The sequence below is a fragment of the Rana temporaria genome, chromosome 4 (assembly GCF_905171775.1).
Source record: "Rana temporaria chromosome 4, aRanTem1.1, whole genome shotgun sequence".
Classification (NCBI taxonomy): domain Eukaryota; kingdom Metazoa; phylum Chordata; class Amphibia; order Anura; family Ranidae; genus Rana; species Rana temporaria.
Window position 1 is genome coordinate 326,024,840 of NC_053492.1, and position 24,878 is coordinate 326,049,717.

At 43.7% G+C, this 24,878-nt stretch overlaps 1 protein-coding gene across 1 annotated transcript in view; it reads left to right on the top strand.

The window, feature by feature from the left end:
* LOC120937454 (actin, alpha cardiac muscle 2) overlaps positions 1-24,878 on the top strand; it is a 67,114-nt gene that overhangs the window by 31,243 nt on the left and 10,993 nt on the right. The window contains exons 2-6 of the mRNA XM_040350707.1: positions 9,319-9,459; positions 10,921-11,245; positions 11,852-12,013; positions 18,311-18,502; positions 18,594-18,775. Coding sequence (XP_040206641.1) covers positions 9,331-9,459; positions 10,921-11,245; positions 11,852-12,013; positions 18,311-18,502; positions 18,594-18,775 — 990 coding nt within the window. The 5' untranslated portion in view covers positions 9,319-9,330. The remainder of the gene's footprint in view (positions 1-9,318; positions 9,460-10,920; positions 11,246-11,851; positions 12,014-18,310; positions 18,503-18,593; positions 18,776-24,878) is intronic.

Consider the following 24,878-nt stretch of genomic DNA (forward strand, 5'->3'; position numbering starts at 1 on the left):
CCTCCTGGTCATCTGTGGAGGACACAAAACAATCACATTTTTGAGGATCCACACACTTGGCACATCTTCCCTTCCCCCACCCACACATGCTAATCACCAGATAGAAAAAACAAAAACTTACCTGGCCTCACAGCAACATCTGACTGATATCCACGCAGGCCCACCACCTGCTCTGGCTGGAAACACCGGGCCACTGCCCATTCCTCCTCACTCAGACGGATGGGACAGGGTCCCCCTCCTCCAGTGCCCGTGGTATGTGCATTGATCTTTGCCACCTTATTACGGACCACGCTCTTTAGATCGTTGATCTTTTTTTGGATGCCAGCGGGGGTCCTCGTCTCCCCCCCCCCCGCCGCATTGATCTGATCCGTAACCTTTTTTATTATTGCCTTCCTTTGGGCCGGGAAGGTGTTTCGGCTATCAGGGCCATGTAAATATCGGCCATATAGGACGATGGCCCGAGCAAGAATTTGCTTCTCTACCTGATTAAAATTGAGCTTCCTGCGCTTGGGTGCCATCACAGACACCACTCAGCAACAAGAAGAAACTCACAGGACAAACAAACAAAAATACACACACAACAAACAAACAAAAAAACTCACAGAAGAAACACACAAAAAGCAAAACACACAAGCAGACAGCTACTACAAATTCAAAAACAAACACGCAAAAAACAAACACAAAATACAATCAGCATAAAACAAACAGAAAATACAATCAGAAAAAAACAAACACAAAATACACTTAGCAGAAACAAACACCAACTACTATCTAATACTCCTCCAAAACTTCTCTATCACACACAACTCACCAACAAACACCGACAAACGTTCAGAGCAGAAGCAACTTGCTCTAGGAAAGGTAACATAGGGAAATACTTTTGCAAGGGAAGTGTGTTTGTGTGGGGCTATTTATACACAGGGCGATCCTCAAACTAAGTACGCTTGGCCTTTTTCCTATATCACTGATTGCGCCAAGCCAAGTTCTGCACATGCCCAGTGAGAAGCAGATTCGTGCGCGCATGCGCAGTACGGCGAGCCCTTCATTTGCATGGGGTCACGGCTCATTACAATGAAGCACGCCCACTTCCTTCCCACTTGCAACAACCCCGCCTTACGCCTCGGGATTTAAGTTACGCTTGCGCAATTTTGTGCGCAAATGCGCTGTGGATACGGCACTTACGACACCAAATTAGGGCGCCGTAACTTAAATGACATAAGTTTTGAGTAACTTAATTTGCGCCGCTGGCTGTGGATTAGGCCCTCAGTTCCCTTTGCAGGACTAGAGCAGCCGAGCCGCCCGAGCCAATCCTTCACTAAGCGGCGATGCCCAACTCGAGTCACTGTCAGGGGCAGGCGAACCTTAGTAATCCTTTATGTTACTGGCTGCTTCCTGTATATGTGTATACATCGGGTAGTGTGCGGGTATTCCTTCACTTCCTCGATGCCGCAGTGTCTCCTGGGCGCTATTGTCATTGTTCCCAGGGGACATTGCGGAGGTCTGCTGCAAGTTATCGTGGGATTTAGAAAGAACTTCTTTCTTAAGCGGCCAGTCACATAAAGGATTACTAAGGTACAGTGGATCGAAAATAAAAAAAAAACATGTGGGTTAGTAATTATGCATATGAGCGTATCATTTTTTTTTTTTTTGGTGGGGGAGTGGATCTTGGGTGGGAGTTCCCACACTTTTTTCCCCAGGACTTGACCCCTGAACAGCATAATAAGTTATATAAAGGAGTACAAAAATAAAAGGAGAAAGAACTATATAAGGAGACTGGCTCCATCTAGTGGTACAATGAGGAACGTTCCCATAATAAAGCCAGTGCAGATTGTAACTTTTTTAGCTGGATTCAGGTACGGCGGCGTATTGGTGAGTCGGCGTAGCGTATCGTATTTACGCTACGCTGCCGTAAGTCAGAGAGGCAAGTTGCTGTATTCACAAAGCACTTGCCTCCTAAGTTACGGCGGCGTAGCGTAAATGGGTCGGCCTAAGCGCGCCTAATTCAAATGTGGAACAGGGGGGGTGTGTTTTATGTTAATGACTGGTGACCCGACGTGATTGACGTTTTTAACGAACTGCGCATTCGCCGTCCGTGGACATATCCCAGTGTGCATTGCTCCAAAGTACGCCGCAAGGACGTATTGGTTTCGACGTGAACGTAAATTACGTCCAGCCCCATTCACGGACGACTTACGCAAACGACGTAAAATTTTCAAATTTTGATGCGGGAACGACGGCCATACTTAACATTGGCTAGGCCAGCTATTTGTTCGTCTAACTTTACGCCGGAAAAAGCCTTACGTAAACGACGTAAAAAAATGCGCCGGGCGCACGAACGTTTCTGAATCGGTGTATCTAGCTCATTTGCATATTCTACGCCAAACTCAACGGAAGCACCACCTAGCGGCCAGCGTAAATATGCACCCTAAGATACGACGGTGTAGGAGACTTACGCCGCTTGTATCTTAGCCTAATTTAAGCGTATCTGGTTTCCAGAAAACGCTTAAATTTACGACGGCGTAGATTCAGAGTTACGACGCTGTATGTACTGATACGCCGGCGTAACTGTCTCTGAATCCAGCTAATAGTGTGAAGGAAATAGAGCAGGTGTAACAGGGCACCTTGGGTGCAACAGTGTGCTTTTGCATATTGATAGGCAGTCTGGCTCAATCCAACAGAAAAAAGGGGAACAAGTAATGTAGTAGCAGCAACTTATAGGGGGTTATTTACAAAAGGCAAATCAACTTTGCACTACAAGTGCACTTGGAAGTGCAGTCGCTGTAAATCTGAGGGGAAGATCTGAAATGAGGGGAAGCTCTGCTGATTTTATCATCCAATCATGTGTAAGCTAAAATGCTGTTTTTTATTTTCCTGGCATGTCTCCCTCAGATCTAAAGTGACTGCACTTCCAAGTGCACTTGTAGTGCAAACTGCAATTGCCTTTCGTAAATAACCCCCATAGTTCTTTATCCAGCCTATCGCTGACCTCCACTGAATTATCAAAGAACTTTACAGTCCTTTTATATTGAATTCAAGGCTTGCTAGGATAAAGCATACTACATTGTATCTCCTTTTCTCTGAGCCTTCTATGAACTTCATTAAATTAGCAGCGTTTTCTCTGTGTTTCAGACCAAAAATCGGGGAAAAAAATCACTCGGGTATTCTCATAGCGCAGATCCTGATGCTTCCTAGATTGGGCTGGAATCATGTCTCGATCCCTGTAATTCAGTAATCTTACCAGGAAGGGCCTTGAGAAAGCACCAGGGGGATGGATGCGTCTTTCCACCACATAGGTGGGGGGGTAGATCTTACAGGGAGAGTAACTGCTTGAAGAACTGTTCAGCAAAAGTAACAGGTATGGCCCCCTATGAACCCTCAGGCAACCCCAATGTACAGGTGTATTATTATCCTTCCTGTCCTTCTCTGTCTGTCCTCAGCATCATCTGCCCTGTGTTGGAGGGATCTTACTAGACAGGTGTGTGTCATGGAAGTGCGAGGTATCTTCCACCTCAGAGTCTCTGTCCTCCACCTTTGTCAGCATCCCCCGGATCTTATGCAGGGCGTGTCTGATTAGAGTGCGTTCTGAGGCCTCGTACACACGACAGAGTTTCTCGGCAGAATTCACCGAGAAACTCGGTCAAAACCCGGATTCTGCCGAGAAACTCTGTCGTCTGTACAGTTTTGGCTCGATGGAGCCGCCGAGGAGCTCGACGAGAAAATAGAGAACATGTTCTCTATTTTCTCGTTGTCCGCGTTGTTCTATGGGAGAAGGCGGCCCGCCAAGCTCCTCGGCGGCTTCATCCCAAAACTCGACGAGGAACTCGACGTGCCAAGCACGTCGAGTTCCTCTGTCGTGTGTACGGGGCCTGAGGAGAGATGGTCTATCCTTCCCATGATTTCTGTGCCTTCCGGGCCCTCTTAGTGGCCAAAGAGGGCATCCCCAGGATAAGTGTACCGAGTCCTGCCTGGATTCATGTGCTAAACACAGGCAAAACAGCTCATAAGAATGATTGCAGGATAGACAGAGCGCCAGAGAAACGCTTGCTGTCTACATCCGGCCACGCCCCCTCATTCTCAATTGTTCTCAATGAAACATCTGCCATTCTATTAGGTTAAGGGAGGTCATAGATTTTGCAATTTTCTTTTCTTCTTCCATTGATGGAAGGAAAGAAAATTGCTCAATTCCCCTATTAACACAGGTAATGTTGAGGAGAGAATCCCTCCAGCAGCACTACTGTGTTCTGCTGGCATCTCCTGCATCTACATTTAAAACTATGTATGGCCGGCTTAGGCGTAGACTATTGTTTTACAGTATTAGCTATTTGAGATATCTTAATTCTTGATAAAACACAGAACCTAGCAACCCAGCCATATATGGTTCAAAATTCCTTTCATGAGAAATTGATCCCTCGATAAACTTCTCAAGAATGGTCCTGCTGGAAAATGTTGCTTCGAAAATGGGCTGAAGCACTGACCAGTGTCAAAATACAATGAAACAGGGAGGATTCCCACACCCACCTCAAATGTGTGGATGGGGGAATCGGTACAGCCGCTTGTATGGCCAGATTACCAATAAACTTTTCTTATTTGTTCCCTTTTGGTTTGTAAAATATACAGTGGAAACCTTTTAATGAATTCTGTTTGATAAGCGTAAAAAAACACCTGTATATCCTGACAAATATTGGTATAGTGTGACTTCCGTTGCTTTCTGCTTTTGCAGAACCTATTGCATTGTTCTCAGTTCTTTTGGAGGGCTACAAAACCCCTGCCCTATGCACTTAACCGCTTAAGCCCCGGACCATTTTGCAGCTAAATGCCCAGGCCAGGTTTTGCGATTCGGGACTGCGTCGCTTTAACAGACAATTGCACGGTCGTGCGACGTGGCTCCCAAACAAAATTGGCGTCCTTTTTTCCCCACAAATAGAGCTTTCTTTTGGTGGTATTTGATCACCTCTGCGGTTTTTATTTTTTGCGCTATAAACAAAAATAGAGCGACAATTTTGAAAAAAAATCAATATTTTTAACTTTTTGCTATAATAAAAATCCCCCAAAAACATATATAAAATTTTTTTTTTCCTCAGTTTAGGCCGATACGTATTCTTCTACCTATTTTTGGTAAAAAAAATCGCAATAAGCGTTTATCGATTGGTTTGCGCAAGATTTATAGTGTTTACAAAATAGGGGATAGTTTTATTGCATTTTTATGAATTTTTTTTTTTTACTACTATTGGCGGCGATCAGTGATTTTTTTCGTAACTGCGACATTATGGTGGACACTTCGGACAATTTTGACACATTTTTGGGACCATTGTCATTTTCACAGCAAAAAATGCATTTAAATTGCATTGTTTGTTGTGAAAATGACAGTTGCAGTTTGGGAGTTAACCACAGGGGGCGCTGTAGGAGTTAAGGATCACTGTGTGTGTGTTTACAACTGTAGGGGGGTGTGGCTGTAGGATGGACGTCATCGATCGAGTCTCCCTATATAAGGGATCACTCGATCGATGCGCCGCCACAGTGAAGCACGGGGAAGCCGTGTTTACATACGGCTCTCCCCGTTCTTCAGCTCCGGGGAGCGATCGCGACGGAGCGGCTATAAACGAATAGCCGCGCCGTCGTCCCGGATCGCTCCCCGAGGGATCCCACCCGCCGCACGCAGCGGAGGGGGTCCCGATCGGACCCCCCACCCGCTAGAAGGCAAGGGCGTATATATACGCCCTTCTGCCTGTCCGTGCCATTGTGCGGACGTATATAGGCGTGCGGCGGGCGTTAAGTGGTTAAAGCAGAGTGTCAGTTGTTTATTAAAAGTCAGCAGCTACAAAAAGTGTAGCTGCTGAATTTTATTAAACACACACTCACCTGTTCCACAATCTAGTGATGTGGCCACCCGAAGCCTTGATTCTCTCCCTCGCCTCAAAGGGCTTACGACGGCTCAACGCCATGTACGCCGTTTTAAGTCCTAATCTGGGCCGTCGTATCTATGCGACTGATTCTTAGAATCAGTTACGCATGGATATCCATTAGATCCGACAGGCGTAAGGTTCATACGCCGTCAGATCTTAAATGCATTTCTTTTTTTTGTCCGCTAGGTGTCCCCTCCGTCGTTTTCCCTGTTGAGTATGCAAATTAGCTATTTACGCGAATTCCCGAACGTACGCGCGGCCGACACAGTAAAGTTACGACATTTACGTTAGGCTTGTCCCGGCGTAAAGTTGCCCCTGGGTATATGAGGCGCAATCAATGTTAAGTATGGCCGTCGTTCCCGCGTCGAAATTTATAAATTTACGTTGTTTGTGTAAGTCGTCCGTGAATGGGGCTGGATGCCATTTACGTTCACGTCGAAACCAATGACGTCCTTGCGACGTCATTTGGAGCAATGCACCCTGGGATATTTTACGTACAGCGCATGCGCAGTACGTTCGGCGTGGGAACACGCTTAATTTAAATGCTACACGCCCCCTACCCGCGTAATTTGAATTAGGCGGGCTTGCGCCGGGTGATTTACGCTACGCCGCCGCAACTTTACAGGCAAGTTCTTTGTGAATAAATCACTTGCCTGAAAAACTTGCGGCGGCGTAACGTAAATGAGATACGTTACGCCCGCCCTAAGTTACACAATTCTCTGAGAATCTGGCCCATAGTGTCTGTAGTGTATAATGTCTGTACTTATAGAGGTACTATTAGATTAACAGCAGTTATTTGTTATACATTATTGCATGTACAGTATCTAAAAAGTGAGTACACCCCTTACATTTTTGTAGTAGTGAGTATACAGTTTGTATTACAGTGCAAATTTGCTGTCCCCTCAAAATAACTCAACACACAGCCATTAATGTCTTAACCACTGGAAACAAAAGTGAGTACACCCCTAAGTAAAAATTTCCAAATTGGCCCTCCCATTTAGCCATTTTCCCTCCCTGGTGTCATGTGACTCGTCAGTGTTACAAGGTCTCAGGTGTGAATGGGAAGCAGGTGTGTTTAATTTGGTGTTATCGCTCTCACTCTCTCATACTGGTCGCTAGAAGTTCAACATGGCACCTCATGGCAGAGAACTTTCTGTGGATTTAAAAAAAATAATTGTTGCTCTACATAAAGATGGCATAGGCATTAAGAAGATTCCCAAGACCCTGAAACTGCATGTTGGCCAAGACCAAACAGCGGTATAACAAGACAGGTTTCACTCAGAACAGGCCTTACCATGGTTGACCAAAGAAATTAAATGCTTGTGCTCAGCATCATATCCAGAGGTTGTCTTTGAGAAGTATATGTATGAGTGCTGCCAGCATTGCTGCAGAGGTTGAAGGGGTGGAGGGGGGGTCAGCCTGTCAGTGCTCAGACCATACACCGCACACTGCATCAAATTGATCTGCATGGCTGTCATCCCAGAAGGAAGCCTCTTTTAAAGATGATGCACAAGAAAACCTGCAAACAGCTTGCTGAACACAAGCAAACTAAGGACATGGATTACTGGAACCATGTCCTGGACCATCTGAACCAAATAAGTTTAAGTGTGTGGTGGCAACCAGGTGAGGAGTACAAAGACAAGTGTGTCTTGCCTTCAGTCAAGCATGGTGGTGGAAGTGTCATGGTCTGGGGCTGCATGAGTGCTGCCAGCACTGGGGAGCTACAGTTCATTGAGGGAACCATAAATACCAACATGTATTGTGACATACTGAAGCAGGGCATGATCCGCAGGGCAGTATTTCAACATAATGACCCCAAATACACCTCCAAGACGACCACTGCCTTGCTAAAGAAGCTGAGGTTAAAGGTGATGGACTGGCCAAGCATGTCTCCAGACCTAAATCATATTGAGCATCTGTGGGGCATCCTCAAACGGAAGGTAGAGGAGCACACGGTCTCTAACACCCACCAGCTTTGTGATGTCGTCATGGAGAAGTGGAAGAGGACTCCAGTGGCAACTTGTGAAGCTCTAGTGAACTCCATGCCCAAAGGGGTTAAAGTGGAGGTTCACCCTAAAAACTATTTTTTTACATTAAAAAGTACAATAGTAAGGACATTACATTTTGGCATTTTTTTTTTTTTGCTCTGTACTTACCTTTATATCCGGATTTTGTCCAGGGCTTCCGCGTTTTGACGACTCCGGGACTGGGCGTTCCTATCCTTTCGTTGGATGATTGACAGCTTGTGAAACAGGTGACCTGTCGCACAACGCACGTCACCAGATTTCTGGAAATACCCGAGCTAAGAGTCGGCACTATACGGCGCCTGCGCCCGCCGTGTAGAGCTGACTGCGCAGGCGCCGTATAGTGCCGACTCGCAGCTCGGCTCTTTCCCGACGTCTGATGACGCGCGTTGTGCGACAGGTCACCTGTTTCACAAGACGTCAATCTTTGAATGGAAGGATAGGAACGCCCAGTCACGCAGTCATCGGAACCCGGAAGCCCTGGACAACATCAGGATATAAAGGTATGTACCGAGAAAAAAAAAAATGCCGAAATGTAATGTCCTTAGTATGCTGGCTCTGCCAGATGCAATTAAAAATGTTTTTTTGGGTGAACCCCCTCTTTAAAGGATCACTAAAGGAATTTTAGCTAAATAGCTTCTTTTACCTTACTGCAGTACTGGTTTCATGTCCTTATTGTTCGTTTTTGCTTTGAAGTAGCTGTAATTCTGCTGTGATCTCCACACTTCCTGCTTGTCTGGCTCCTTATAACCACAGTACTGGGAGCTTTTCACTGTGGTCTAAGCTGTCATTACTGTGTGTCTAAAACTCCTCAGAACCAATCGGATGAATTTTAAAAACAAAACACTGCCCTGGATTTGTTTTTTTTTGTTCTGTGTGTCTCTCTAGTTGACAGGAACATGAAACCAGTTTAAAAGTGAAACTAACCTGCAGGCAAATTATATGATTGATTTTTATCTATTTATAATAATTTTTAAAAGGAATCAGTTAACTTTTATGTCTCTATACCCTGTAAACAGTCATTTCAGCAAAAAAAATGTTTTCCTTTAGTGACCCTTTAAGGCAGTGCTGGAAAATAATAGTGGCCACACAAAATATTGACACTTTGGGCCCAATTTGAAAATTTTCACTTAGGGGTGTACTCACTTTTGCTGCCAGCAGTTTAGACATTAATGTCTGTGTGTTAAGTTATTTTGCGGGGACAGCAAATGTACACTGTTATATAAGTTGTACACTCACTACTTTACTATACATCATAGCAAAGTGTAATTTCTTCAGAGTTGTCACATGAAAAGATGTAATAAAATATTTTCAAAAATGTGAGGGATGTACTCACTTTTGTGAGCTGCTGTATCTATAATGTTGGTAATGTTTGTCCTTTACTCTTAAAGAAAGCTACCATCATGTGTGACGATGAAGAGACTACTGCCCTTGTTTGTGACAATGGCTCCGGGCTTGTAAAAGCTGGATTTGCTGGAGATGATGCCCCAAGAGCAGTATTTCCATCTATTGTTGGGCGTCCCCGTCACCAGGTATGTAGAGAATTAATTTAAGGTAGCGATACATTTAAGATGGATTGTGCAATCAGATTGTAAAAAAGTGTAATGAAATTTTTAGAACACTCAAAAGAAAACTTCACTTTTGCTTAAAAAATTTAAAAACATATAATTGCTAAACAAAATTGTTATATTTTATTGTTATTAAAAATGAACTGTCCGTAGGCCCTGTCATTTTCTAAAACAAAGAATTGGAATGTTGCTTGCCTGAAATATAGTAAACCTAGGGTATGTCTACAAAAATCTTATGTTATGCTTTTTTGATCAGCTCATTTCTTTTCTCAGAAGATCACACTTGGATATAAACTACATTTCGGTCATCTTAAGCAAAGTTTAATTTTTAGTAGGATCCTGGCTAAAGAGTATACCCTACTAAAAGGGATATGATCCCAGGAGATTTTTGTTACAATGAAGGTAGCCCCTCCCATTCAGAAATCAGTTTGAGAAAGAGCATGGATCTGCAGATAAATTTGCTAAAGTCTTTGCAATGTTTTTTTTGCTAAACAAAACTTTCATTCTTCTTTTAACCTTTTGTAATACTTTCATAAGATTTACAAAAAGAAGATTATATAATATATTTCTATGGGCTTAAATATATGGGCCTATTTAACTAGCAGTGGACCTCAACCTAATTGTATTTACAAATGAACATACAGTACACTTCTACCCAGAGAACAAAATGTCTGGGTCTAACTAGTTCAATCTGGCTAGCTAATCAAAAGCAAAGTATTTGCTTGGGTCCCATTCTCAAACAAATGGCCCCATTTTCAAACAAATGGCCCCAATCTGAGATACATGGGGTTTTTAGGACTTTTCAATCTTGAGAATGCTCAGCATTGAGAGGGTAGTTGTTTCCAGAAGCAGAATTGGTTAACCAATTAAAGGAAGCCAATAATGGCTATAGAATGTCCTAGAAAAAGCACAGGTATATAACCAAGACCCTTGTAGGATGAGGAATGTGTGCCCAGAATCAAGAGCTTCAGAAACTCCATACAGGCTACCTGTATCCTCAAAGTGCAAGAGGCATATCAAGCATCAAAATAGAAGAGGTGATTATCACCTGTTTAAGTCATTAGGGTCAGTTGCTACACATTAAATTTATTGGATGTGTTCATACAAATTGGGGTTGATTTACTAAAGGCAAATAGGCTGTTCACGTTGCTAACGAATGCGTTGCTTAGCGAATAAGGTAAAATGCTGCTGACCATCATTTTTTTTTACCTGTCATAGTAAAAAATCATAGTAGTCAATGTCTTCAGCTGCTTTTTTTTAAGGATTGAACCGTCTTATTCCAACCAGACTAGCTATGTAATTATTCAGCAAGAAAATATTAAATTATAAAAATCTGACTTTTGGGGGTAAAATATCCACATAATTTATGCTATGGATAAAATCTGTTCAGCTGTGCTGATCTTATTGTTCCTGGTCCTTTTTCAGGGTGTCATGGTTGGTATGGGTCAAAAAGACTCCTATGTAGGTGATGAGGCCCAGAGCAAGAGGGGCATCCTGACTCTGAAATATCCAATTGAACATGGGATTATCACCAACTGGGATGATATGGAGAAGATATGGCATCACACCTTCTACAATGAGTTGCGTGTTGCCCCAGAAGAACATCCCACCTTACTTACTGAGGCACCACTGAACCCCAAGGCCAACCGGGAAAAGATGACCCAAATCATGTTTGAGACCTTCAATGTTCCAGCTATGTATGTTGCAATCCAGGCAGTGCTTTCTCTCTATGCTTCTGGTCGTACCACTGGTGAGTAAAAAGATAAACTGCTTTAGCAAAGAGTAATGCTTTTGCTAATGCTAAAACTGATTTATGTTTCAGTACATAGCATTGTAAACATTGATAACACATATCTATAACACATATCTGCACAGTAAGCATACATTTATAGCCAGTAATATAGCAACTTCTGGCATTCCTGCCCTTTTTTAGATACCGACCTGCACCATGCAGTAGAAATTGAGATATGAGTATTTAGCTCCTAAATAGGCTTATAAATACATCATTTGAGATACTAAGGAGGTGTTGCCACTTACTAACCCTTACCCATTGCATGCGATCTAACAGATTGGGTATCTTATTTAGCAAATTATGAAATACTTGTTCAAGCTGGCCACCTACTGTACATCAAAATGACCGCTTTGAACACAGCAAAATTTCAGGCATCCCTGCCCTTTGTCAAGGCCTGAATGACTTCTAAAAAGCTCTGTGTTGCATCCCTTTCTGCTTCTTTGTTTGACAGTTACATGTACATAGTATACACACACACATTTAGTCAAACATAATTTGCATAATTTTAAGGTTTTTGTAAACATTTTGTTATTGAGTGCACATTTTTTATAATTTTTACTCTAGGTATTGTGCTAGACTCCGGAGATGGTGTAACCCACAATGTCCCCATTTATGAGGGTTATGCTTTGCCACATGCAATTATGCGCCTTGACTTGGCTGGTCGTGACTTAACTGACTATCTGATGAAGATCCTTACAGAGCGTGGTTATTCTTTTGTTACAACTGGTAATGCTTTTTAACTGAACTATAATGGTACAATAAAAAACAGTTTTAGTTCTCAGTTAGTAGCCAAGTAAAGGGGGTTATTTATGAAAGGCAAATCCACTTTGCACTACAAGTGCACTTGAAATTGCACTGAGAGTGCACTTGGAAGTGCAGTCGCTGTAAATCTGAGGGGTAGATCTGAAATGAGGATAAACTCTGCTGATTTTATCATCCAACAGCAATGCTGTTTTTTATTTTCTTTGCATGTCTGCCTCAGACAGGGCCGTTTGAAGGAATTTGGGGGCCCCAAGCAAAATGGACATGGAGGCCCCCAAACCCCAGAAACAACGAACCCCCCCCCCCCGCCCCGCACGCACGCAAAGCCTACAGGAACCACAGCATAGGGATACAGTTTATGTTCACCCGTACGTTATATAAATAAAAAATGTTTACAGTGCAAATACTGCTGTTGCATATACTGTGCATAAAATTTGAACAATTTCAACAATTGAACATTTGCAAAAAACACCACTATACCATAAAATCAATTAATATACATAAAAAAGTGCACAATAACTAAATCCAACATATTTCTTACTCCCCCCTCCCACCCCACAGCAGGTGTCCCCATCAGAGTCCCCCCACAGCAGGTGTCCCCATCAGAGTCCCCCCACAGCAGGTGTCCCCATCAGAGTCCCCCCACAGCAGGTGTCCCCATCAGAGTCCCCCCACAGCAGGTGTCCCCATCAGAGTCCCCCCACAGCAGGTGTCCCCATCAGAGTCCCCCCACAGTAGGTGTCCCCATCTAGGGTGCCCACATTTCCAAACTGCCATTCAGGGACAATTTTGCCAAGGACCAGGGGGGTTGTGTTGAATGTAGTTTCAGGGTTGGCGGGATTTCGGTGCAGTGTTTTGTCAGGTGAATACCATGCTTGGAATATAATTCCATTATTACATTGTAATAATAGACCCCCCCCTCCACTAAGTATAGGCCCCCTCCCTCAGTACGGACCCCCCCCTCCACTAAGTATAGGCCCCCTACCTCAGTACGGACCCCCTCCCTCAGTACGGACCCCCTTCTCCACTAAGTATAGGCCCCCTACCTCAGTACGGACCCCCTCCCTCAGTACGGACCCCCCTCTCCACTAAGTATAGGCCCCCTACCTCAGTACGGACCCCCTCCCTCAGTACGGACCCCCCTCTCCACTAAGTATAGTCCCCCTACCTCAGTACGGACCCCCTCCCTCAGTACGGACCCCCCTCTCCACTAAGTATAGGCCCCCTACCTCAGTACGGACCCCCTCCCTCAGTACGGACCCCCTTCTCCACTAAGTATAGGCCCCCTACCTCAGTACGGACCCCCTCCCTCAGTACGGACCCCCCTCTCCACTAAGTATAGGCCCCCTACCTCAGTACGGACCCCCTCCCTCAGTACGGACCCCCCCCTCCACTAAGTATAGGCCCCCTACCTCAGTACGGACCCCCTCCCTCAGTACGGACCCCCCTCTCCACTAAGTATAGGCCCCCTACCTCAGTACGGACCCCCTCCCTCAGTACGGACCCCCCTCTCCACTAAGTATAGGCCCCCTACCTCAGTACGGACCCCCTCCCTCAGTACGGACCCCCTTCTCCACTAAGTATAGGCCCCTACCTCAGTACGGACCCCCTCCCTCAGTACGGACCCCCCTCTCCACTAAGTATAGGCCCCCTACCTCAGTACGGACCCCCCCTCCAATAAGTATATACCCCCGCAGATATCATACAAGAGGTGGTCAGAGACTGCAGACATGATACAGAAAATGCTCAGAGACCAGTGTGCCACTTTCCACCTGTAGCCTGCCTCCAAATGTCAGGGGTCCATGCTGGGACATGTAGTCCTTCAATATGGGGGGGATAACATTCCTAGATGTCAGGGGTTCATGCTTGGACCTGTAGTTCTTTACTTTTGGGGGGTCACATCCCAAAGGTGAAGGACTACAAGTCCCAGCATGAACCCCTGACATCTAGGAATGTGATCCCCCCATATTGAAGGACTACAAGTCCCAGCATGAACCCCTGACATCTAGGAATGTGATCCCCCTCATATTGAAGGACTACAAGTCCCAGGATGAACCCCTGACATCTAGGAATGTGATCCCCCCCATATTGAAGGACTACAAGTCCCAGCATGAACCCCTGACATCTAGGAATGTGATCCCCCCCATATTGAAGGACTACAGGTCCCAGCATGGACCCCTGAGAATTAAGTGTGTGTAAGCTCATAGATTTCACATGCTAATACTGGGACCTGTAGTTCTTCAACGATTGAGGGGGGCATCTTCAGTTCTGGGGGGTTCATGCTGGGACCTGTAGTCCTTCCTTTTGGGGGGGGGGGGGTCACATCCCAGCATGAACCTTGCCCTGATATTTAAGGATCTGTCCTCCTTCCATCCCTCGAGGGTGTAATCTCATCTGTTGGTGTCCTCTCCTGCCGACCCTGTCCTCTTATCAGTGTTTGCTCCAGGCTGACACACACTCGGAGCTCCTGTGAAGTGCTGACAGTTCAGCACAGCACGCTGGCTGCTGGGGGAGATCTAACTGAGCATTTTACCCCCAAACTGCCATGGTGAGTGCATCGGTTTGTACTTGCCTTTTATTATCCTTTCCTTCATGAATTTATGCATTCTGCTGTTTGGACGCAGGGAAGAGGTGGGTGGAGCAAATCAGTAGGTACTGAGGAGGAAGTAACACATTGGGGGGAAAGGAGGTGGGACAGCCTACCTCCTCCTCGTACATGCAGAATACACAACAGCCGCCAGGCGCGAGGGGGGGGGGCCCCTGCACAATCAGGACTTAAACGATCAGGATACCCTGGCGCTCTGCGGCGCCGCAGCCAGAGTGGACAGGCATGCGGGCTGCTGCTTGGGGGCCCCTGACCAGCTCGGGGCCCCAAGCAGTTGCTTGTATTGCCTGTCCTGTTCCGACGGGCCTGGCCTCAGATCTACAGCAACTGCACTTCCAAGTGCACTTTGCACTTGTAGTTTGCACTTGTAGTGCAAAGTGGATTTTCCTTTAGTAAATAACCCCCAAAGTTTGTTTTTAGGGAGCACATGTTTTGAAATATTAATGTAGTATTTTGGATATGTATAGTTTTAAATGCTTGTTCTGTTGTGTTTTTTTTTTTTTTTTTTGTATAATATAAAATTATTAAATTTAAATATTTATAGGATTAGCCACTAGAGAAAGGGTAAAATAGAAATAGTACATGCAGAAATGCTTAATTGCTGAGATGAGATATCATCCACACATAAGACTGTCTTAGGCCCCGTACACACGACCAGTTTCCTCGGCAGAATTCAGCTTCCGACCGAGTTTCTGGCTGAATTCTGCCGAGAAACCCGGCCGTGTGTACACTTTCGGCCGAGGAAGCCGACAAGGACCTCGGCGAGGAAATAGAGAACATGTTCTCTATTTCCTCGTTGTTCTATGGGAGCTCTCGGCCCGCCGAGGTCCTCGGCGGCTTCAGGGCTGAACTGGCCCGAGGAACTCGATGTGTTTGGCACGTCGAGTTCCTCGGCCGTGTGTACGGGGCCTGAGGCTTTATGCAAAATACTGCAACATTGCGGCAAAACCATTTACGAGATGCTAGTGCATCTCGTAAACGGTTTTGCCGCAATGTTGCAGTATTTCGCGTTTTTTGAAGCAACGGTAACTGAAGGCCAAGTGTACATGAAGCCTTATGTAGTGGTTGCTTTGGAAGTGTTTACTTAAGTTAGCCATACATGCCTGAATTTCTCTCATTCTGTCAATGGGAGATCAAATAGATTCCTCAGTCCACACTAAACAGCACGAACAAAGGAATCTGCCTCCGACTGATTGAATACCCAGAGCAGTGATAGCATTTGACAGTTGCTGTTTGGCCAACTTATTATGACCAAATCATGTGCAGGGGAAATTATAACAAAAATAGGATTTTTCATTACTAAAAATCAACGAATGAGGTGAAAGGAGCCTAACCTATTAAGGTTAGGCTCCTTTCACCTCATGCATTGTTATACTTTGTAAATTCTGTATGTGGAGCTTAGTCAGGCATAGGGAAATAGGTAAACATGCTGAAAATACGCTCAAGTATTAACTTGAGCGTATTTTCAGCATGTTTACCTATTTCCCTATGCCTGACTAAGCTCCACATACAGAATTTATGTTTTCAGGCCCCATAGACTTTAATAAGAGTGCTTGTATATCCACTTGCTGACCACATAATGCCATTATACAGCGGCAAAGTGACTCTCCTGTGCTGGATCACCTACCGCGCTGCTTGCACAAGCTGATCAGTGGGTGCCGACCAATGGATGTCTGCCAGAACCCGCTGATAGGACGAGGAGAACAACAGAATAGAACTCTGCCTATGTAACCATGTTAGCAGGGATGTGCTTAATTTTGTTTCTGACACATCCCTTTACTATGTGGTGCTTTTGCACCACATAGTAAACCAGGGGCGGCCTGTCCATTAAGGGCACAATCATGCATCCGGCCCCTTGCAAGACGCCGGATGCATGAATTACAATGGCGAGGGTGTTTTTGAAGCACCTTATTAGAGCCAGAGGCTCTGATAGGCTTCAAAATAGGGTGGGCTCGGGGTGCAGAGAATGTGAACAGAGCCCAACCCAGGTGTGTTACAACAGCGAATGTATATTCGGATCATTTGTAAATTTTAAATAAGGTTAGGGATATGAATAAGCTTTGCTTGGTAAGGGTTAAGTGTTAGGATCAGATGAAAGATTAGGATGGGTTATAAGCCTGGGCCATTTTTTGCAGAGTTTAATATTCACTTTTGTTAGGCATTAAAACACTCACACTGAGAATACCCCCAATAACATCATTCTATCCGAATTAGTTACCCAATAACACTGCAGACCCATCATTGGCATACAGAGTTCTTCTTGCTATTGTTAGAATCATCAAAATACTCCTTTAAAATGTATGTAAACGCTCACCTTGTAGAAGAACCAATTCAGTTTTTTTGTATACAGTCAATATAAATGCATTGGGAAACACATGTCAAGGACAGGTCAAAGACATTACAAAAATATTACTGATGCATTACACATGCATCAAAATGTATCTCAAACATTTGTGTGCACTAGCCAAGATAGTGAAATCATGGCAGAAAATAGTTCCTTTAGAAGTCACCTTTAAAGCATGTCCCAGACCTCCTTGAATCACTTCACACTGTCATCCTAAAAACACTACACATTTCTCACTAAATGCAGCCTATAAATTGGTTAGAAATATACCTATTGTGTGTCTGGTATGATCATTCCATCACCAAACCCAAGGGGGCAGATCCACAGAGATCTGCACCCGCGCAGCGTATCAGAGATACACTACGCCGCCATACCTTACCTGGATTTAAATCGAATCCTGAAAGAATTTGCGCTGTAAGTTACGGCGGCGTAGTGTATCTCTGGCGGCGGAATTCAAATCGGCGATTAGGGGGCGTGTTTCATTTAAATGAAGCGCGTCCCCACGCCGAATGAACTGCGCATGCTCCGTTTCTACATTTCCCGCCGTGCATTGCGCTAAATGACGTCGCAACAACGTCATTTTTTTTAACTTAGACGTGAATTACGTCCATCCCGATTCACGGACGACTTGCGCAAAAAAAAACGCGGGAACGACGGCCATACAGGTCTAGCTATACGCAACGAAATACCAGCTTTAACTATACGACGGAAAAAGCTGACTAGAGACGCCGTAAAAAAATGTGCCGGCCGCTCGTACGTTCGTGGATCGACGGAAATAGCTAATTTGCATACCCGACGCGGAAAACGACGTGAACGCAAACCCAGCGGACGCCAAAGTATTGCATCTTAGATCCGAAAGGCGTACAAGGACGTACACCTGTCGGATCTAACCCAGATGCCGTTGTATCTTGGTTTGAGGATTAAAACCAAAGATACGACGCGGGTAATTTGAAAGTACGCCGGCGTATCAGTAGATACGCCGGCGTACTCGCTCTGTGGATCTGCCCCAAGATCTTTTGACTGTGCAGGAGCTACAATTTTGCTTTAGACTAATTTAATCAGTACAGTAATCAAAGAAGCATGCTTTCAAAACATCTGCATACACAACAACAACAAAAAACGAAGAGAGGTCTTGAGCTAGATTTGTCTGGTCTGAGCTTTGGGATTCTCTTGATAAGCAACCTGCTTTTAAAGTAACTAAAGCACTTACATTTATGCCAGGACAGATAAGTTTGAAAGTGTGTAACGTACAATCTCATGATGTTTAGATGAAAAAGTAATTGAAATCTTAAATTTTTTCACCACTTTACAGCTGAGCGTGAAATTGTCCGTGACATAAAGGAAAAACTGTGCTATGTGGCTCTAGACTTTGAGAATGAGATGGCCACTGCTGCCTCCTCTTCCTCCTTGGAGAAGAGCTATGAGCTGCCCGATGGGCAAGTCATCACAATTGGTAATGAGCGTTTCCGTTGCCCAGAGACTCTCTTTCAACCATCCTTTATTGGTAAATAGTAATGCGTGTTTTCTGGTACCAATTTTAAAACCAAAATGGTACAGTTCAGTCAAACTAATGCTATATTCCCTAAATTTATTAGGTATGGAGTCTGCTGGTATTCATGAGACAACCTACAACAGCATCATGAAGTGTGATATTGATATTAGGAAGGACTTGTATGCTAACAATGTCATGTCTGGTGGAACCACCATGTACCCAGGTATTGCTGACCGTATGCAGAAAGAAATCACTGCACTGGCTCCAAGCACAATGAAGATTAAGGTAAATAATCTTAAAAAGTTTTTGCCCCAAAAACAAAAAATGTTTCTTTCCTTCCCTATGGTCAATGGACCATAACACTTTTACTACATTACTACATTTTAAATATGTAGTTTTTACAACATTACTACATGTTAATGTAGTAAATAATAATATGTTTTTTTTTTAAATCAGAAAAGACGTTTATTGCAAAATCATACAGTTACAAATATTCACATTTCTTTGTACAGCAGAAAGAATACAAAGTACCGGCTTTATCCTAACACATTTCTTTTCTCATACAAAGGATTACCGAGCAGGATAACCTATACCCATACAAAAATATAGACAGTATCATAAATAGTGCTGTACTATATCTCAACAATGTTTTAAATCAAAGAAAATGATTAAGAGAAAAAAGAACAAAATAACATACAAAACAAAAAGTTGGAACATAAAAACTGAAAATTGTATACTCACCTTCCCGTAATTTTCCTTTTCTGATGCATCTTCATGGCAGTATACACCTTTGGGTTGTGGCTCCGCCCCCACAACCTGATAGGACCGTTTAACTATTAAGCCCAGAAAGGGCCCCCGCCCAGGTATTCTCAGTATATATATATATATATATACACCTCACCTCAGATGGGTGGCATCTGTATGCTGCCATGACCAAAAGGGAAGGACTGCTATTATCGTGGATGATGACCTCTTGAGTCTGAAAATAAATCTCGGTATGAGAGGTGTCGGGGGGAAAGATGTACCCCAGACGGAAGTTCAAATCGTGCTGCAGGCAATCCATCCCCTCCACTAAGGGGCAGGGGAATCTCGTCAGGTACCTCCGGCACTTCGCAATGTCTGGAGTTGCTGTCAGGTCTACATCCAGCATGCCCCAAGTTTTTGTTATGAAGGAGAAAGCTTGGTAACTCAGAGCCTACTCGTTGTGGGAAACGAAGCTCCTGCTTAGGGTGTCGGCCAGCTGATTCTGGGGCCCTGGTACATATACATCACTCTTAGATTCACTTGCGCCCATTTGAGAACTGGGCGGACTTCCTACATCATGGAACGACTTCTGGTGCCTCCTTGCCTGTTGATATAGGCAACTGCCACCCTGTTGTCCATCTTCAGCAGGACTTCTTTCCCTTTCAGGAGAGGACTGAAAGCCAAGGGAGCTTGGAACGCTGCTTTCATTTCTAGGACATTTGATACTATGTCCAGTGTCTCAAAAGACCAAACGACCTTGGACTGCAAGTTGATGGTAGTGTGCTCCCCAGCCCTCCTTACTGGCGTCCAAAGTGATCACCTCCTGAGGAGGGGTGACTATACGTTTGTACCTCTTTAGGTTGTACAACCGTGTCCACCACTATAGAGACTGTTTGACCTCCTTTCAGATGATGATTCGTTGAGACATCGATACGCCGTTCCATTGTTCCAAGATTGATGTCTGGAGAGGTCTTGTGTTCCACTGGGCCCATTAACCTCCCTGGCGGTATGATTCTGTCTGGAATTACGTACCAAAAGCGGTACAATTATTTTGCAAGGAAATTTGGCGTTTTATACTGTAGGCCTGTAATTCTTAGGAATAACTCATTTAAATCTGACCAAACAAGAGTCTAGTAGGCATCCCGGGTATGAATTTGTTTTAAAAACAAAATTATAAATTATAATATAATAAATAATTATAAATAATTATAACAAATAATAATATAATTATAATAAAAATTATTCACTAATGTAATCAACTCAAAATCCACTGAAATTTGCTCAGTTGCAGAATTGTCGCTGTCATTACTTTTATTTTTTCATGACGAATTTCCCCACAAATCGCTATCGCACAATTCTGCAAGTGATTATAATTTATTATCGCTGTTTTCTAGCTGCTCCAAAACCATTTTTGACATAAAGGGACACTTTTGGTTGCTATGGACAATCTACAGTTTGCAGGCAGAAAGAACAGTTTTTATTATATAAAAGAACATGTAGGGCACTGGGCAGACCACTAGGGACAAGGGGGGTGTGTATTTTTTACATACAGTACTGTAATCTATAAGATTACAGTATACTGTATGTAATGTGTTTGTTTACTTTTTTGAATTTGGCGCAGTTCTCCGCCCCCGTGCGTCGTAACGTTGCAGGGAACGAAGATCGGCGGCACACGGGGACACTGTGAATCGAGCGAGGACCCGCTCGCTCACACAGCGGGATGCATCGCAGGATCCAGGGACAAGGTAAGTAACTTTGTCTGTGGATGCTGCGAGGTAAGCCGCGCCGCTGCACGCTCTGCACATCTACCCCGAGTGTGACTCGGGGATACCGATCCTATCATTGAAAAACCACCCCGAATCACGCTCGGGGATACCGCTAAGGAGGTTAAACCATAGGGATGGTTGCTGATAGCGACCCCAGAATGCTGAGAGATTCTCTGGCTGAAAGCGTGGTGGATAAGAGTAACCTCTTTGCCTTTTGGACTATGACGGGAATCTTCTCTTGAGGAAGCTCTATGGTATTAAGCTGGGTATCTAGTTCTGCTCCCAGGAAAACCATTCTTTGGGAAGGTTGGAGATTGCTTTTCCTCCAGTTTATTAGCCACCCAAATATTTGAAGGGTGGATGTTAGGGTATCTCGATGGAGTAGAAGAGACTCTTGGTTGTCTGCGAGCAGTAGAATGTCGTCCAGATAATGGTGGACTCTCAACCCTTGCTGCCTTAGTAAAGCTATTACTGGTAGCAGGACCTTGGTGAAGGTTCTGGGAGTGATGGAAATCCCTAACGTAATGCCGCGTACACACGATCATTTTTCGGCATGAAAGAAAACGTTGTTTTTCAGCATGTCCAAAAAACTAAGTTTTTCCAACTTCATAATTAAAAACGACATTGCCCACACACCATCGTTTAAAAAAAATGATGAACAAATCGCGGTGATGTACAACATGTACAACGGCACTCTAAAGGGGAAGTTCTATTCGCCTTTGGGCTGCTTTAGCTGATTCCTTGTTAGTAAAAGACGATTTGCGCTTTTTTGTCTGTTACAGTGTGATGAATGTGCGTACTCCATTATAAACGGTAGTTTAACCAGAACGAGCGCTCATAACTTACTTCTGAGCATGCGTGTGTTTAAAACGTTGTTTTAGCCCACACACGATCATTTTTTACTACTCAAAAAAACGAAATTTTTTAAAACAACGTTAAAAAATGCAGCATGTTCGAATTTTTTTTGTCGTTTTTCAGAAGCCGAAAAATAATGTGAAGCCCACACATCATTTTTAAAAGACGTTTTTAAAAACGTCGTTTTTTTTCATGCATTAGGCTTTGAAATTTAGTGTTGATGATTCACAGAGAAGCCGAGAAACTTCTGGAATGCGGTGTGAATAGGAACGTGCAGGTAAGCGTCCTTCAAATCCACGGAGAGAATCCAGTTGCCAAATATGGCATAGAGGATTGATTGTAGGCTTTCCATCTTGAATGTCTCTACTAGGATTGAGCGATTGAGATTTTTCAGATCTAGGACGGGGTGCAAATCCTCAGTCTTTTTCTTTACCAGGAACTGAGGCGAGTAGAAGCCTTTTCCCCTTTGTGGAGGTGGTACTTCCACTATGGCCTGTTTTTGGATTAAGTCTTGAACATATTCCATCAGCACCAGCTTCTTTTCCCGAGAAGTTGGGATTCTGGTTAAAACAAACTGATCTCTGGGAGCAAGATTCTTGAACCTCCGTTTGTGTCCTTCTTGAACGGTAGCTACTGTCAGGGCCGTCTTTACCGCAGGGCAAATGGGGCAGGTGCCCTGGGCCCTGTCACTGTTGGGGGCCCAAAGCAACCCCCTTTGAAAAAAAAAAAATATATATATATATATATATATATTTTTTTTTTTTTAGGGGTCCGGAGGCCCCCAGGGCCCCAGATGGCAACCCCCCCCTTTTTTTTATTTATTTTTAAATAAAAATAAAAATTATATATTTTTATTAAAAGGGACAATTTTTTTTTAGGGGTCCCCAGTGGCCCGGAGGCCCACAGGGCCCCAGATGGCAACCCCCCTTTTTTTATTTATTTTTTATTTTTTTTACATTTTTTAATATATTTTTATTTTATTTTTTATTAAAGGGCCAATTTTATTTAGAGGTCTGGGGGTCCCCAGGGGCCCGTAGTTCCCCAGGGCCCGGATGACAACCCCCCTTTTTTTAAAAAAAAAATATTTTTTTATATATTTCTTTATTTCTTTTATTTTTTTTATATATATATATATATATATATATATATATATATATATATATATATATATATATATATATATATATAAATAAATGTTATTATTATTATTAAAGGACCCAGAGGTCCCCAGGGCCCCGGATGGCAACCCCCCTTTTTTTTATAAAATTTTTTTTATATATATTATTTTATTTCTTTTTTTTTCTTTTTATTTCTTTTATATATATATATATATATATATATATTTTTTTTATTAAAGGGCTCAGAGGCCCCCAGGGCCCCATGTGGCAAACACCCTTTATTTTTTTTATAAATGTTTATTTTTTTATTTTTGTTTATATATTTTTTTATTTATTTTTTATTAAAGGGCCCAGAGGTCCCCAGGGCCCTGGATGGCAACCCCCCCTTTTTTTTTTATAAATGTTTCTTTTTTATATATATTTTTTTTATTTTTTATTAAAGGGCCCAGAGGTCCCGGAAGGCAACCCCCTTTTATTTGTAATTTATTTTTATTAAAAAAAAAATATTAAAGGGCCCAGAGGTCCCCAGATGGCAACCCCCTTTTTAAAATATATTTTTTATTGATATTTTTTATTTCTTTTTTTTCTTTTTATTAAAGGGCCCAGGGCCCCGGATGGCTACACCCCTTTTTTATATATATTTTTCTTTATTTCTTTCTTTATTTCTTTTTTTGTAAAGGGCCCCCCGCTTCTAAATTCGCGGCAGCCCCCCCCCTGCTTCTCAATTTCAGGCGGCAGCACCCCCCATCCCGGTTCTCTGCTCCAGGGGGCCCATGCCTGAAGCTGTGTAAGTGGCCCCATAATTCCTGATGGCGGCCCTGCCTCCCGTTAGGCCCCTGTGCTGCCCACAAATCAGGCTGAAAATCATCAGCGGCACGCAGCCAGTGACGGTACTGCTTCCCTTCCCAGTGTTTTAAAATGTACAGCACCCCTGGCTTCCCTTTAGACGTGCACTTCTCCCTTCCTGCCACTGGGTGCTGCTTGTATATAAAAGTGAATTAGAATGTGATTTTATAACATCCCCAGTTTGCTCTTTGCTCCGAGGCTGACTTCTTCATGTCCTGCTCCTCAAGGTATGTCACTGTTTGCTAATCTATATTGTAAATAGAAGTTTTCTGTAGAGTGTGCCCAAAGTCTTTATAATATTTGATGATTCACTGCAGGTCTGGTCAGTGTTTTAAAAAGTTCCTCTATTTTACACATGGCATGGCATGGGGTCACAGCACCGTCTGTCCATTCTGCTTTAGCACCATGGGACCCCATGCCATGCCATGTGTAAAATAGAGGAACTCTTTAAATCACAGACCAGACCTGCAGTCCAGGCTGAGTAAAGCCTCGGAGCACATGACATTACTGTCTGTATTTAACTGCTTGATGGGCTTATTTTGGGCCTGGCTGGTTCACATGTATGTGTTTTGGCGGCCCACATTTGCGCAGGCACAGCAGCCCATTCATTTGAATGGGCCGCCATGCCTGCGTTTCCTGCAAAGAAAAGCGCATGCCTCATGTAATAGGCTGTGCACACGGCACGCCTATGCCCATCAAGCACTGAAATACAGTACTGTCTGTCCATTCTGCTGTCTGCTGTGACTTATCTGCAGTTCCCGCACTGTCAAACTTGCTGCATTTTTAGATGTTTAGGTCACGCTTTTAAAAACACAGTGCGTTTGTGTGTGCAAGAACTGCAGGTAAGTAGCATGGTGCAAAAGCAGAATGGATTTCAAGGCAACTGTATTTTTAAAATGCTGAATGCACCTTTTTTTCTGCAGGAAGCAAAGGCATGGCAGCCCATTCAAATCAATGGGCTGCTGTACCTGCACAAATGAGGAGCGCCAAAACATACATGTGAACCAGCCAGGCCCAAAATAAGCTGGAGGGGGGGCCAAAAAAAATGTTTGCCCTGGG